At 43.4% G+C, this 11,828-nt stretch overlaps 1 protein-coding gene across 2 annotated transcripts; it reads left to right on the forward strand.

Moving 5' to 3' along the window:
• The first annotated feature begins 5,990 nt into the window (after positions 1 to 5,990).
• Positions 5,991 to 11,620, forward strand: LOC127345026 (uncharacterized). Of its 2 annotated transcripts, none has more exons than XM_051371427.2 (2): positions 5,991 to 8,258; positions 8,721 to 11,620. In XM_051371427.2, exon 1 carries the CDS (start codon positions 6,066 to 6,068, stop codon positions 8,247 to 8,249), a length of 2,184 nt encoding a protein of 727 aa, XP_051227387.1. In that variant the 5' UTR covers positions 5,991 to 6,065; the 3' UTR covers positions 8,250 to 8,258; positions 8,721 to 11,620. The 2 variants fall into 2 exon arrangements, with proteins under 2 accessions (XP_051227387.1, XP_051227386.1); XM_051371426.2 differs by lacking the exon at positions 8,721 to 11,620 and adding an exon at positions 8,387 to 8,719.
• Positions 11,621 to 11,828: the final 208 nt, after the last annotated feature.

The raw sequence follows: 11,828 nt of genomic DNA on the forward strand, positions 1-11,828 counted from the left end.
AGGGGTGGGAACGAGACGTGACAGATTAGGGCGGTAAAGACAGAAACAAAGATATTTCAGCGAACTGCTCTGAATATGACCAAAATTTGCTTGAACTTTTTAATATTTTCATATCAAGGCATGGGTATCTGCTAATATATTTACACGTGTGATGGGAAAAACTACAATCCGTAGCAACGCACGGGCATTCAACTAGTACTCCCTCCGTCCATAAATAGATGCCAAAGATTTATTCAAATTTGGATGTATCTATACACTAAATCGTGACTAGATACATTCAAATTTAGACAAACTTTTGGCATCTATTTATGGACAGAGGTAGTATATGATTTGTAATCATATCCTGCCTTATCTTTAGGATACCCTTCTTGACTCGCAAGACTTGTACCCCTATATATACTCGCCCGAGAGGCTCAATACAACATCCAACACATTACGCCAAACTCCTCTCTATCGTTCTACAATGCATATAACTTTTATTTCATTATTATCAAAAGTATCCAAAGTATTTTTTACAGCTCATGGGTCACAAAGTGCGGCTAAATGGATCAGCCATCTAAAGATAGGTAAAACAACATCAATCAATGATATTGGTCAAAGAACATTTTCACAGCTGGGAAGTACAAATCTTTTTTACGGGGAAAGCATGGTTTGCAACTGGTTTTCTTGCAAGTTTCAGACAAAAGAGGAGGTGTGGAGGGCACACCGTACATCCGTACAGGGCATCACGCTGATAAAAGGATTTTCGATGTAACATCATTCAGTTTCCATCACGTAAATTACTCTTGATCGATGTGCAATTAACTGAGCAAACAAGTAAATTACTGGAATTTAAATGATTCATCTCCCCCTCCTCCACATTTTTTTTTGCAAAACACAGTACAGCGACACATACGCTCACAAATACACACATACACTTATTACTATGAACGCACATACGACACCTACTCACCTCCGAGAGACTGAGTCCCAAAACAACTGATCTGATGGATCTTATGATAGACAATTTGATATTGGAAGCTGTTCGAGTCACTCTCCCTAGGCTTGTTTGGCGTTGGCCGGCTTGAGCTTCATGGTGCCGCTTCGGCGAGGTCTTGGTGGTTGGTTCTTCGGTGAAGTCGGAGTCGCTGAAGAGTGATGACGATGACATTGAAGGTTAACCGCGACGACTTCTCGCTTCGGCGGCCTGGGTATCTTGTGTGGGTTGCCAGGGTGGCTCTGTGTCCCCGCGGCGGTCGTGCTCCATGCCGATCGCCGGGGCACTTGTTTCGGTTTCGGCCGGTTTCCCGCTAATAAACTAGCCAAATTCTGTACTTCTTCTTTATTAATGAAAATGGCAAGTCTTTTGCCTCTTTCAAAAAAAAAACTCTCCCTAGGCTAGGCACCTAGACAGATTAAGAAACTCACCTGAGCGAGGGACAGAGGGAGAAACGAGTCTTGTGATTGTGTGCCACACGGAGACATGGACGACGAATCACATTATTTAATAAATGGACCGGTGACCAAACCGGTGAGTGCGCTCCTTTTAAAAAATTAATAATTGCACAAATTTAAAAATTGTTCAAAGTTAGAAAATGTTTAAATTTGAAAAAATCAAACATGAAAATTGTTTAGATTTTAAAAATTGTTTAGACTTAAAAATTATTCATAGTTAGAAAATGTTTAACTTTAAAAGAAAAAATATTCTGCATAATGCACCATACCCACGCTAAGGACCAAAATTGCTAGACACGAGGAAGAGTGTTGAATATAAATATACTCCCTCCATTCCTTTCTATAGTGCCTATAGATTTTTGGTATTTGTTTCACAATATAAGGTTTTAGCTTAGCTTTTTTTCAATTACCCCCTCCCCGTTGAGCTTCCAAATCGTTCAGCTCCCAAAATTGTTATGGTAAGTTAGGAAGACATGGATTTCCAAAATTTTACGTTGATCTCAAATCGTTCAGCTAGGGGTTTTGTGTAAAAAATACTCTTGCGCTAATTTCCGTGCCAAAAAACAATAGGCACTATAGAATGGAACAGAGGGAGTACTACTTAAGCCCACTTCTTTTCGGCTTCTACGGTGCCTTATTGGGAAACCTTCTTCCAAAAGCCTGGATTCTAAATTTGTTCCAGCTTATACTCGAGTTTAGATCAAACTAGATTATAAACCAAAATAAATTTAGAATTCGAGCTTATGTGAGAAGCTGGTGGGGCCAGAAGCCGCTGGAAAAGCCGTCGGAGAAGTCTCTTTCCATCAATCCGGATTGACGGGCGAATTGGTTAGGTGCATTATAACAAAAAAAAAATACTGCAACCTACTCGCGGTGCGCACGTAAAACTTTTTAAAAGGAGCATAGACGTGAGGGAAGTGTTAGAGTCTAATGGCCGATCCTTTCTCTCATTTCTGACTTTTGAAAAACTTAGATATCGCATTAATCTTATATTTGGTTATTCCAATATTGCGTCTACCGCATCACATCACACTTTTATTTTCCTCCGAGTACAGCGTGATAGAATACACTTTGCCGCAAAATTTAAAAGTACACATGCCTAATGTGGTTCACTGGTCGATTTGTGACCCTGTTTTTTTGTTGTTGAGGGAATGTGACCCTGGTAAGCTTGGCAAAACCTATACATCATCCATTAGCGTGCGATAATAGGCGCCGTACGTTGATGGGGCGACATGGGCAGCGGCCGTTAACACGTAGCTTCGGTTTCTCTGGTTTTGGGAACCTTTTGGAATGTTTCGGTCAGGTTTTTGTGGTTTTTTCGTTTTTCTAGGTATTGTCTGTTTCCTTTCGGTTTTCTTTCGTTTTTCGTTTTTTGGTTTTTGGTTTTTCTGTTTTTTTTTCTTTTCATTTTTACAAATAGGCAAATTTTAAATTTAAGTAAATTTCAAAGTTAAGTAAATTTTACGTTCGAGCAAATTTTAAATTTGGGAAAATTTCAAAGTTAAGGAACTTTTATGTTCGAGCAAATTTTGAAGTTAAGCAAATTTTAAATTTGACCAAATTTCGAGTCTGACCAAATTTCGAAGCTGGACAGTTTTCAAATTTGAGCATTTTCCATTTTGAAAATTTTCAAATTTAAATATTTTTATTTTGAACAATTTAGTTTTGAACCTTTTTAAATCTAAACGAAACTTTGTTTACATAAAAAATAGATTGCAATTGATCAACACAGAGATTCGAACTAGGGTCTCTCGTTGGTCATGGTTCGGTGCTACTGATAATTGTTTTTTTAGCAGCGACATAGCACTTTATTCATTCAGAATAGAGGATACAATACGAAGACCAACAGGAGGTTGATCAAACCTACGAGCTAATCTATGAGCTCAGAGTTTAACGCCCTATTCTCATGTCTAAACAAAATTACTAACATGGATCTAGTTGTAGGTTTTACCTCATCTATGATCATACTATAATTCCCATCATAATTATTCTTCAAAGCATTTACGACTGATAGACAGTCAGACGCCACTGTGACCTTGTCCGCCATCAGATCCTGCGCCAACGCTAGAGCCTCTCTGCACGCTAGAGCCTCCATTATTGCCGGATCCGTAATCCCGTCGATGGTCTGCGATGAAGCTCCCAAAAAAGAGCCTTCCGCATTGCGAAAAATCGCTCCGACCGCCCCGCCTGGGGAGGACTTTCGTAGCTCCGCATCCACGTTGATCTTCACACACACTGATAATTGTTGTATAGGGACTAAACACTATTGTATTTATTTTGATTAAGCGAACGAACAGGTGGGCCGGCCCATACAAAATTTTCTTCGGGTGACGGGTATTCGCTCCTGCGTTGGGGCGATGTATAGGTGCACCCGGTAAGCTTACCCCAACAAGTGCATCACTTGCTTAACTAGGCATGTGTTTTGGGCCGGCCCAGAATGCCTTTCTTTCCTTCCTATACTTTTGTTTTGTTTCTGTTCTTTCCTTTTCCTTTTCCTTTTTTTCCTTTTCTGTTTTTTCTTTTCACATTTTTTAAAAGCTGGCTATTTTAAGATCTGAACGTTGTTTGAAAATTTCCTAATGCCATCTCTAAATTACAGGGAAGACGCAGTCTACAAAACTTGTATCATAGTTACTTAATCACAAAAAAGAAAGAAATCTTAGTGATTATCACGTTTAGATGCACCGCAGAATTCTAGTGACTCAGAGATATTAAGCTACAAATCTGCATAACTTCAAACAAGAATTCACTTCCCTTCAAGGGCATATGGTGCAAGTATCTCAAAACGATAGATGCGATGGAATATAACATAGACTAACTCAAAGCCTACATTTGACTGTTAAGTCGGAGGCACAATAGATGATAATTCAGAGGCACTTACACCACAACGCAACGGTTGCATGACATTGACACTCTCGAAAATTGCTATTTTCAACACATTATCTGGTTAATTTTCCCATAAGATCTGCATAAGATATGTAAGTTGAGGCCAGTAAGATGAGTCATGGATAATAATAGTATGTTGGACACATACTGGACGCAAAATGGAGGTGGAATATGTGGATATAGAACTGGCAGAAAAGTATGAATAAATGCAGAAGCAAAAAAGGGGAAACCTTGAAGCATGTTCCTATGAGAACAAACTTTCTGGATTTTGATGTTTCCTCTGACACGGGAGGAAATAATCCAGAGATAAAGGAGCATCTAGAAGCACTCGTTAACTCCAGGGTGCTTTGCGACAACATACTCTTTATTTTTGTCAAGAAATTGGTCCGACTGATAAATCACATGCATACCAAGAGCACAAGTAATTTTAACATTAGTTAAAACTCTACAGTATCCTGAACCGTTGAATTTAATGAATAAAACCTAAACTCTCCGGCGTAGTGACCGCGACATTCCAAGTGCCGTCGTCAAGTCTACGCGCGTGCCCTACATGCGCCTCCTTGTCATCCCCTCATCCACGACGGTGTACACAACTTCCAATGTGTTCAGATGACAATGACGACCCAAATAGAGCATAATGACACAACATGGAATAGATTGAGGAGTACACGATCACATTCCCCGCTGCTAGCGCACCAATCTTCACACCGCTGGTGCGCTTATTGCCGTCTGCATGGAGCGGATGAGAGAGAAATGGGCGAATTTGTAACCATGCCGACGATAAAGAGATAAGACTAGAAGGAAAGAAATTGTACACCAAATCAACCGGACACGTGTCCAACAAGCAGCAACACTACAGATGGTACGCACCAACCTCCTAGCAGAAAAACAATGGCCAAGGATGGTAGTAGACAACTTGAGAAGTGTTGCATAACCTTAAAAGAGCTGTAACTCACCAATATTAATTCTTAGAATACGAAACCGGCTCTTCACCGCGTGATCGTGGGCCAACGCGCGTCCAACGGAGTGGGTCCCACGCGCACAAAGCACTATCCCTCCTCGCTAACTTCTCTCCCTCTCTCGAAAGAAACATCGACGCCATGGCCTCTCCTTCTCCCCTCGCCCTCACTTACCGCTGCCACCGCTCGAGACAACGTTGTCAACACCGCCGCGACCGCCAAGGAGGACCGGTGAAGGTTGTGCTTTGAGGAGGGAGGTGCAGCGAGGCGGCGGCAGGCGGCCCGGCCGCCGGTGGCTGCGGGGGCGAACAAGATGTGGAGCGTGGAGTTCTTCCCCATCCTCTCCGGTGAGCATTGGCGGCGAGGGATGGCTGCTGTGATGGGGCGTTGGTGTGTTGGCGTCGGGGCGCTCTTCCTCTGGGTCGGAATCGACTGTGAGGACGGTTGCACTTAATCGTAAGCTAGCACAACCCCTTGCAGAATAATACATATATATTCTCTCCTAATTTTGGATGTATCTATACTCTAATGTATCTAGACTAGATATCAAATTTAAATAAAGTTAAGATATCTTTCATGAAAACAGAGGGAATATATTTTTCAGTATTTTTTGACGCACAGAAATAATATTATTTCATTTTGTTTTGGGAAAAACTGGCCCTTATATAGGTGCAAAGAGCTGTTTTGTACTGTAGCTTCCTACAACCCAGCCCAGATTTTAATCCCCAATCTCCACTTCTCCCCGGCACCTGCGCGTAAAACCCTAGCTCGCTTCCCCAGTCCGCCATGGCGCGTAAGAAGCGAAAGGTGGATCCGGCCCAGTCCGCCGCCACCAGCCATCAGCAGGAGCATCCATCCTCGGAGCTCAATTCTTGCGGCACCACCTACATCCCCATCACGGACGACCCCCCGCCGCCGCCCGCCGAGGCCGCCGCCGCCGCCGCCGACGAGGAGTCCGACGGCTCCGACGGCGATGACGAGGAGGACGTCACCAAGCTGCTCGAGCTGCTCTCCAGGGAGCAACTCGTGGAGCTGCTCCGCCGTGCCGCCGAGAAGAGCCCCTGGACCATGGCGGACGTGCGCTGCGCGGCGGAGGCCGACCCCGCCAGCAGGAAGCTCTTCGTGCACGGCCTCGCCTGGCGCGTCGGCGCCCAAGACCTCCGCTCCGCCTTCTCCCGCTTCGGCGACCTCGAGGACTGCAACGTCATCCTAGACAAGCAGTCTCGTAAATCCAAGGGCTACGGCTTCGTCCTCTTCCGTTCCCGCGCCGCAGCGCTCCGCGCCCTCCGCTGCCCCCAGCTCCAAATCGCCGGCCGTCTCGCCATTTGCCAATTCGCCGCCTCTGGCCCTACTACCCCGTCCCCCAAGTCCCAGAACCCTAGCTCAAATGCCCCTGCTTCCTCGTCGCCATCCCAGCCAGACAACATACAGCGCAAAATCTTTGTTGGCAACGTGCATGCTAATGTTGATGTTGCCCGCCTCTATGAGTACTTCTCGCAATTTGGTGAGATTGAGGAGGGGCCATTTGGTTTTGACAAGAGCACTGGCAAGCCTAAGGGGTTTGCGCTCTTCGTTTACAAGTCTGAGGAGAGTGCCAGGCGTGCACTGGAGGAGCCTATGAAGAATTTTGATGGCAAGGTGCTCAATGTGCAGAAGGCCACAGATGGGAGGACAAAGAGCACACCAGCTGGGTCCAACTCGAATGCCAATTCTAGTGCCACCGCTGCTTCTGCACAAATGACTGCGCCTTCTGTTGCCACCCCTGCTTCTGCACAAATGACTGCACCTTTTATTGCCGCCGTTAATCCGTATGATCCATTAACATATGGTGTCACTGCTGCTTCTGCACAAATGACTGCGCCTTCTATTGCCGCCATTAATCCGTATGATCCATCAACATACCGTGCTACTGCTGTTCATGACATGGCCGTTGCCCAGCAAGCTGCCATGCTGGGGATGGGTGCACAGCAGCAAGCATTTGTGCAGCCCAACGCCAGCTCCGGTACCCCCAACAACGCTCCTGCTTCCTCTTCGTCATCCCAACCTGACTACATGCAGCGCAAAGTCTTTGTTGGCAACGTGCATGCTGATGTTGATGTTGACCGCCTCTATGAGTACTTCTCACAATTTGGTGAGATTGAGGAGGGGCCATTGGGTTTTGACAAGTGGACTGGCAAGCCTAAGGGGTTCGCGCTATTCTTTTACAAGTCTGAGGAGAGTGCCAGGCGGGCACTGGAGGAGCCTATGAAGAATTTTGATGGCAAGGTGCTCAATGTGCAGAAGGCCAAAGATTGGAGGACAAAGAGCGCACCAGCTGGGTCCAACTCGAATGCTAACTCTAATGCCACCGCTGCTTCTTCACAAATGGCTGCGCCTTCTATTGCCGCCATTAATCCGTATGATCCATCAACATACGGTGCCACTGCTGCTTCTGCACAAATGACTGCGCCTTCTATTGCCGCCATTAATCCGTATGATCCATCAACATACGGTGCTACTGCTGTTCAGGACATGGCCGTTGCCCAGCAAGCTGCCATGCTGGGGATGAGTGCACAGCAGCAAGCATTTGTGCAGCCCAATACCGCAATGCTTGCCATGATGGCAGCTGCGATGCAGAACCCAACCATGTTTGCGGCATTAAATCCGTCTTTTGCTGCTATGGATGCTGGGGGGCAACACACTGGCATTCCTGATTTTGGAGGTCAAGGTTTTGGGCCACAAGGATTTGCAACTGGTGGTGTCAATTTTCCGCCTGCAGCTGGTGGTCTTCAGGGAGCTGCAGCATATCAAGGATGTCTTCCTGGTTTTCAGGGGACACCTGGGTTTCCGACATCTGCTGGGTTTCAGGTTGGCCAAGCAGCTTCCCAAAAAGATACTACTGCAGCTGCTGGTGCTACCGGTTATCAGGCTGGGCCTGCTGGGCAGGGTCAAATGCTCAGTTCTAATACTGACTTTCTGGGTGGCTATTGATATCACTAGGTACACTCAACCTCTATCATCCTAGTGCCCCATTAATTATTGATTTGAGTTCGTTAATTCTCAATGCATTATTTGTTATTTGGGCATTTTGCTCTATAGCTTTCTGATTATTTCTCCCTGCGTTTTAGTTTGGCATCTGCTGGTCGTGGTTCGTTCGTGTGGTTTTGCATTCGGATGGATTTTGAACCTATGTTGGTGCCGAAGTATTGCGGAAGGGTTCTTGCTGTTGACTTTTACTGTCAGATGCTTTTGAAGCAGATACCTTTGTGGCAGTATTTGCAGAAGGATCTTCTGTTGAAGTATTTATGTTTTTTTTTTATTGCCAACTATGTAGTTTTGCCCTTCAGACTTCATCATGTACTTTATGTTTCTGTAGTTGGTTTCATGTACTGAAGTATCTGTATTTGACTACTTGGGCTGTTATCTGGTCTTATTGATAATGTGAAATGGTTTCCTGGGCAGTTGATCTCATTTTGGTTGCAGTCGCAGTGTGATTTCAAGGAATGGGATATTCATATCTTTTACATTCATCATGGGAATTTCTCACCTCAGGCTGAGTTTGACCGATGTGACCTTAAAATCTTTAATGTCAGGGAGCTTTGTTCTCCTTGGAACTTGCTTCTGGAAGTGTTGAGTGTTTTACCGTAGCCATGGAACATAGGTTTAAAGCGCACCTTGTGTCGATGCCCAGTTCTTAATTCATAAGCAACATGACTTCTTCGAGGCATGTTCTTGGCAAAGTAAGTATCCTGAACATTACTATACGGTCAAAGCATAACAGTCAGAACTTTTCATTTTTGTTCAGTCTGCACAATCTGTCATGAGGGGTAATTGCCTGTGTTTCGACTTTCGATATGCCGATACCAAAATCTGCTATTTCTGTAATGTTATGTTGGTATTGATTTGCAAGGATTTGATCATTCTTTTCGCTCCTTTTATGTGTCATGTTTATGCCATGACTAGATATATCCGGACGTAGTTTATTAGATTCGAATGAAGCATTTAATCATACCTTGGCTATTGTACACTGGTGGTGAAATTCAATGGATGCGCTTAGAGCGGCCAGTTAGGCAGTCAACAGTGAGCTACTATTACCCCTTCATTAATTTATTCTTCTTATTTTCTACAACGGAGGGGTGATTCCTTTTCTGTTCTCTTGATCGTCTGCCAAGTGTGATTTGACAATCCTTATGCTTTGTGCCTTGATAGTATATATTTGCTTACTTCTGGCAAGTATGTCATGAATATTTCTATAGTTCACCAACTGATGAATGTATTATCCGAAGAGAGTTCTGATGCTCAAGTGAAGACACAGGTAAGGATTATGGTTATATATCCAGGTGTTCTCATGTACAGAGTAAAAATATTTGTTCTCCAGTGATAACAGAGTCTTTTTGTTGTACAAAATACAATGCTTCAGCTTGTTACCATTCCCCTGAGAACAGCTAACCCTCTGTTGGAGAAGGACATGGACAACACAGAAGCATAACATAAATGGAACAGTTAAAATTGATACCATGAAGTGTTTAAACAATGGGTTTTGCTAATTCTCACTCGCCTGCTAATTCTCAGTCACGTCCGGAACCGTAGGACCGAATGCCCTAAGATTCGTGTTTCATTGTTTTCTTTGCTCAAGTCAGGGGGTCTGGAATGTGTTCTTTTGGCCTGTTTTGGCTGCATGTTGCTTTTCAGCCCGTGCTGGGCTCTGTTTCTGTACTGGGATTTTTCTGTGTCTTTTGCTTTTCTACGTGTAACATTACACTGTATCCTTATATGGTCTCCCTAGTTCTAAATAGATATGTTGTTTCTCACAATGCAACGTGTCAAACCTGCTTGGTCCTGAATGTATGAGTAGTTCATTTTTATTCTTTGTATGAATTTTCGTTTTCAAAAATTGTTTGATATTTAGGTCGCAGGTCCGTGACTGGCATGTCCCACGGGCACATCGGCCCCACTGGTAATATATTTCCTGTTTTTACTTTGCAAATTCTCATTTTGCCCATTGTTGAAGTATTAACTGAGATTTTTCCAGTTACATTTATTTCGAAACCAAGATTTTTCCGGTTGCACACTTGTTGCAACCGAGATTTTTTCAGTTGCACATTTGTTGCTACCGAGATTTTCCAGTTGCACATGGGTTGCAACTGTGATTTTTGCCCGTTACACGTGGGTTGCAACCAATATTTTTCTAGTTGCACATGTGTTGCAACTGAGATTTTCCATTTACACACGAGTTGCTACCTATATTTTTATATTTATACATGGGTAGCGACCAAGATTTTTATATTTGTATACCGGTTGAAACTGGGGATTCCAGTTACACATGGGTTGCAACCGACATTTCAACAGTTGCACATAGTTTGCAACCGAGATTTTTGCAGTGGCACATGGGTTGCAATTGACATTTTTCCATTTGCACGTGGGTTGCAACCGTGATTTTTCCAATTTCACATGGCTTGCAACCGAGGTTTTTCCAGTTTCACAAGGCTTGCAACCGAGATTTTTCCAGCTGCGCAAGACTTGCAACCGAGATTTTTTTTTTGGTTACACATTTGTTGGAACTATGTTGCTTGGGAAAAAGGCTTTGATGTTGTTGTTGGAACTAAGTTTTTTTTTCCGTGGACCTTATCTTTTTTTTTTGTTATTTTTCTTCAATAACGTGCATGTGTGTTGCTTTTTTATGATCATTATTGTCTGTTGGTTTAAGAAGAGGTACACAAGCAGAAGCCCAACCCAGTCAAAGCTCTCTCTAAAAAAAGTCAGCCAAAGAAAAGAAACAGACAATCACACACGCAGATCATTTACCAGGAGGATGATTTTAAAAGGTCTACAAGCCCAGCGCAACTAGATAGACCTGAAACGAACGGAGCATTAGTATTTATTAATCATATGGGGATAGTTCGACTGAGAATTTTCTAATACTTGGTCGCCTGAGGCCTAGACGCACCCTTAAACAATGTTTCGACGTTTTGAGACTGAAAAAGGAATTGCTAGAAGGATCTTGGTTAGGCAACATAATTTGGGATCCCAGCCAGGATACTCCAAATCCTAAGTTAATCCTTGATCTTAAGATGAGCAGGTGCTTTTTGAGATTCTAGATGAAAAGAGTGGAGATCACCTCCGCTCATGATTGTTACTCGGTCAATGAATACTTCAACAGTGGAAATTTTTGACCATAACAACCAAGCAGTTACATTGTGTGGCCAATTCGACATTTCCAATGACAAATTTTATTCTAACTGGAAGATGTTACAGCAAGCTAAATCTCATACTGAAAAGTTTTCTTCAATGGGCATAAAGGTGGTACATTCTTTTCCTGCTCAGAAGCTGCAGTCCATGAAGCCAAAGTTGAGCGAGTATGAGTCCCCTTCACCATATTTTTCTTCAAATTCTACATTTGTGATTTCACATCATGTGTTGGATTAGCAAACTTTTACTTGTTGAGTCTTGCAGTCTATGATGACTCTATGTACATGTACAGTTAACAAAATCGAGGTGATGAGTATTGCACCTAGAGTGACATGAAAAAAACAATTAATCAGTAACCAGAATAATCATTTTAAACAAATT

This window comes from Lolium perenne, chromosome 3 (assembly GCF_019359855.2).
Source record: "Lolium perenne isolate Kyuss_39 chromosome 3, Kyuss_2.0, whole genome shotgun sequence".
Lineage (NCBI taxonomy): Eukaryota > Viridiplantae > Streptophyta > Magnoliopsida > Poales > Poaceae > Lolium > Lolium perenne.

Excerpts from the sequence above, each read along its gene's own strand:
- LOC127345026 (XM_051371427.2), top strand. The coding sequence starts at position 6,066 with ATGGCGCGTAAGAAGCGAAAGGTGGATCCGGCCCAGTCCGCCGCCACC.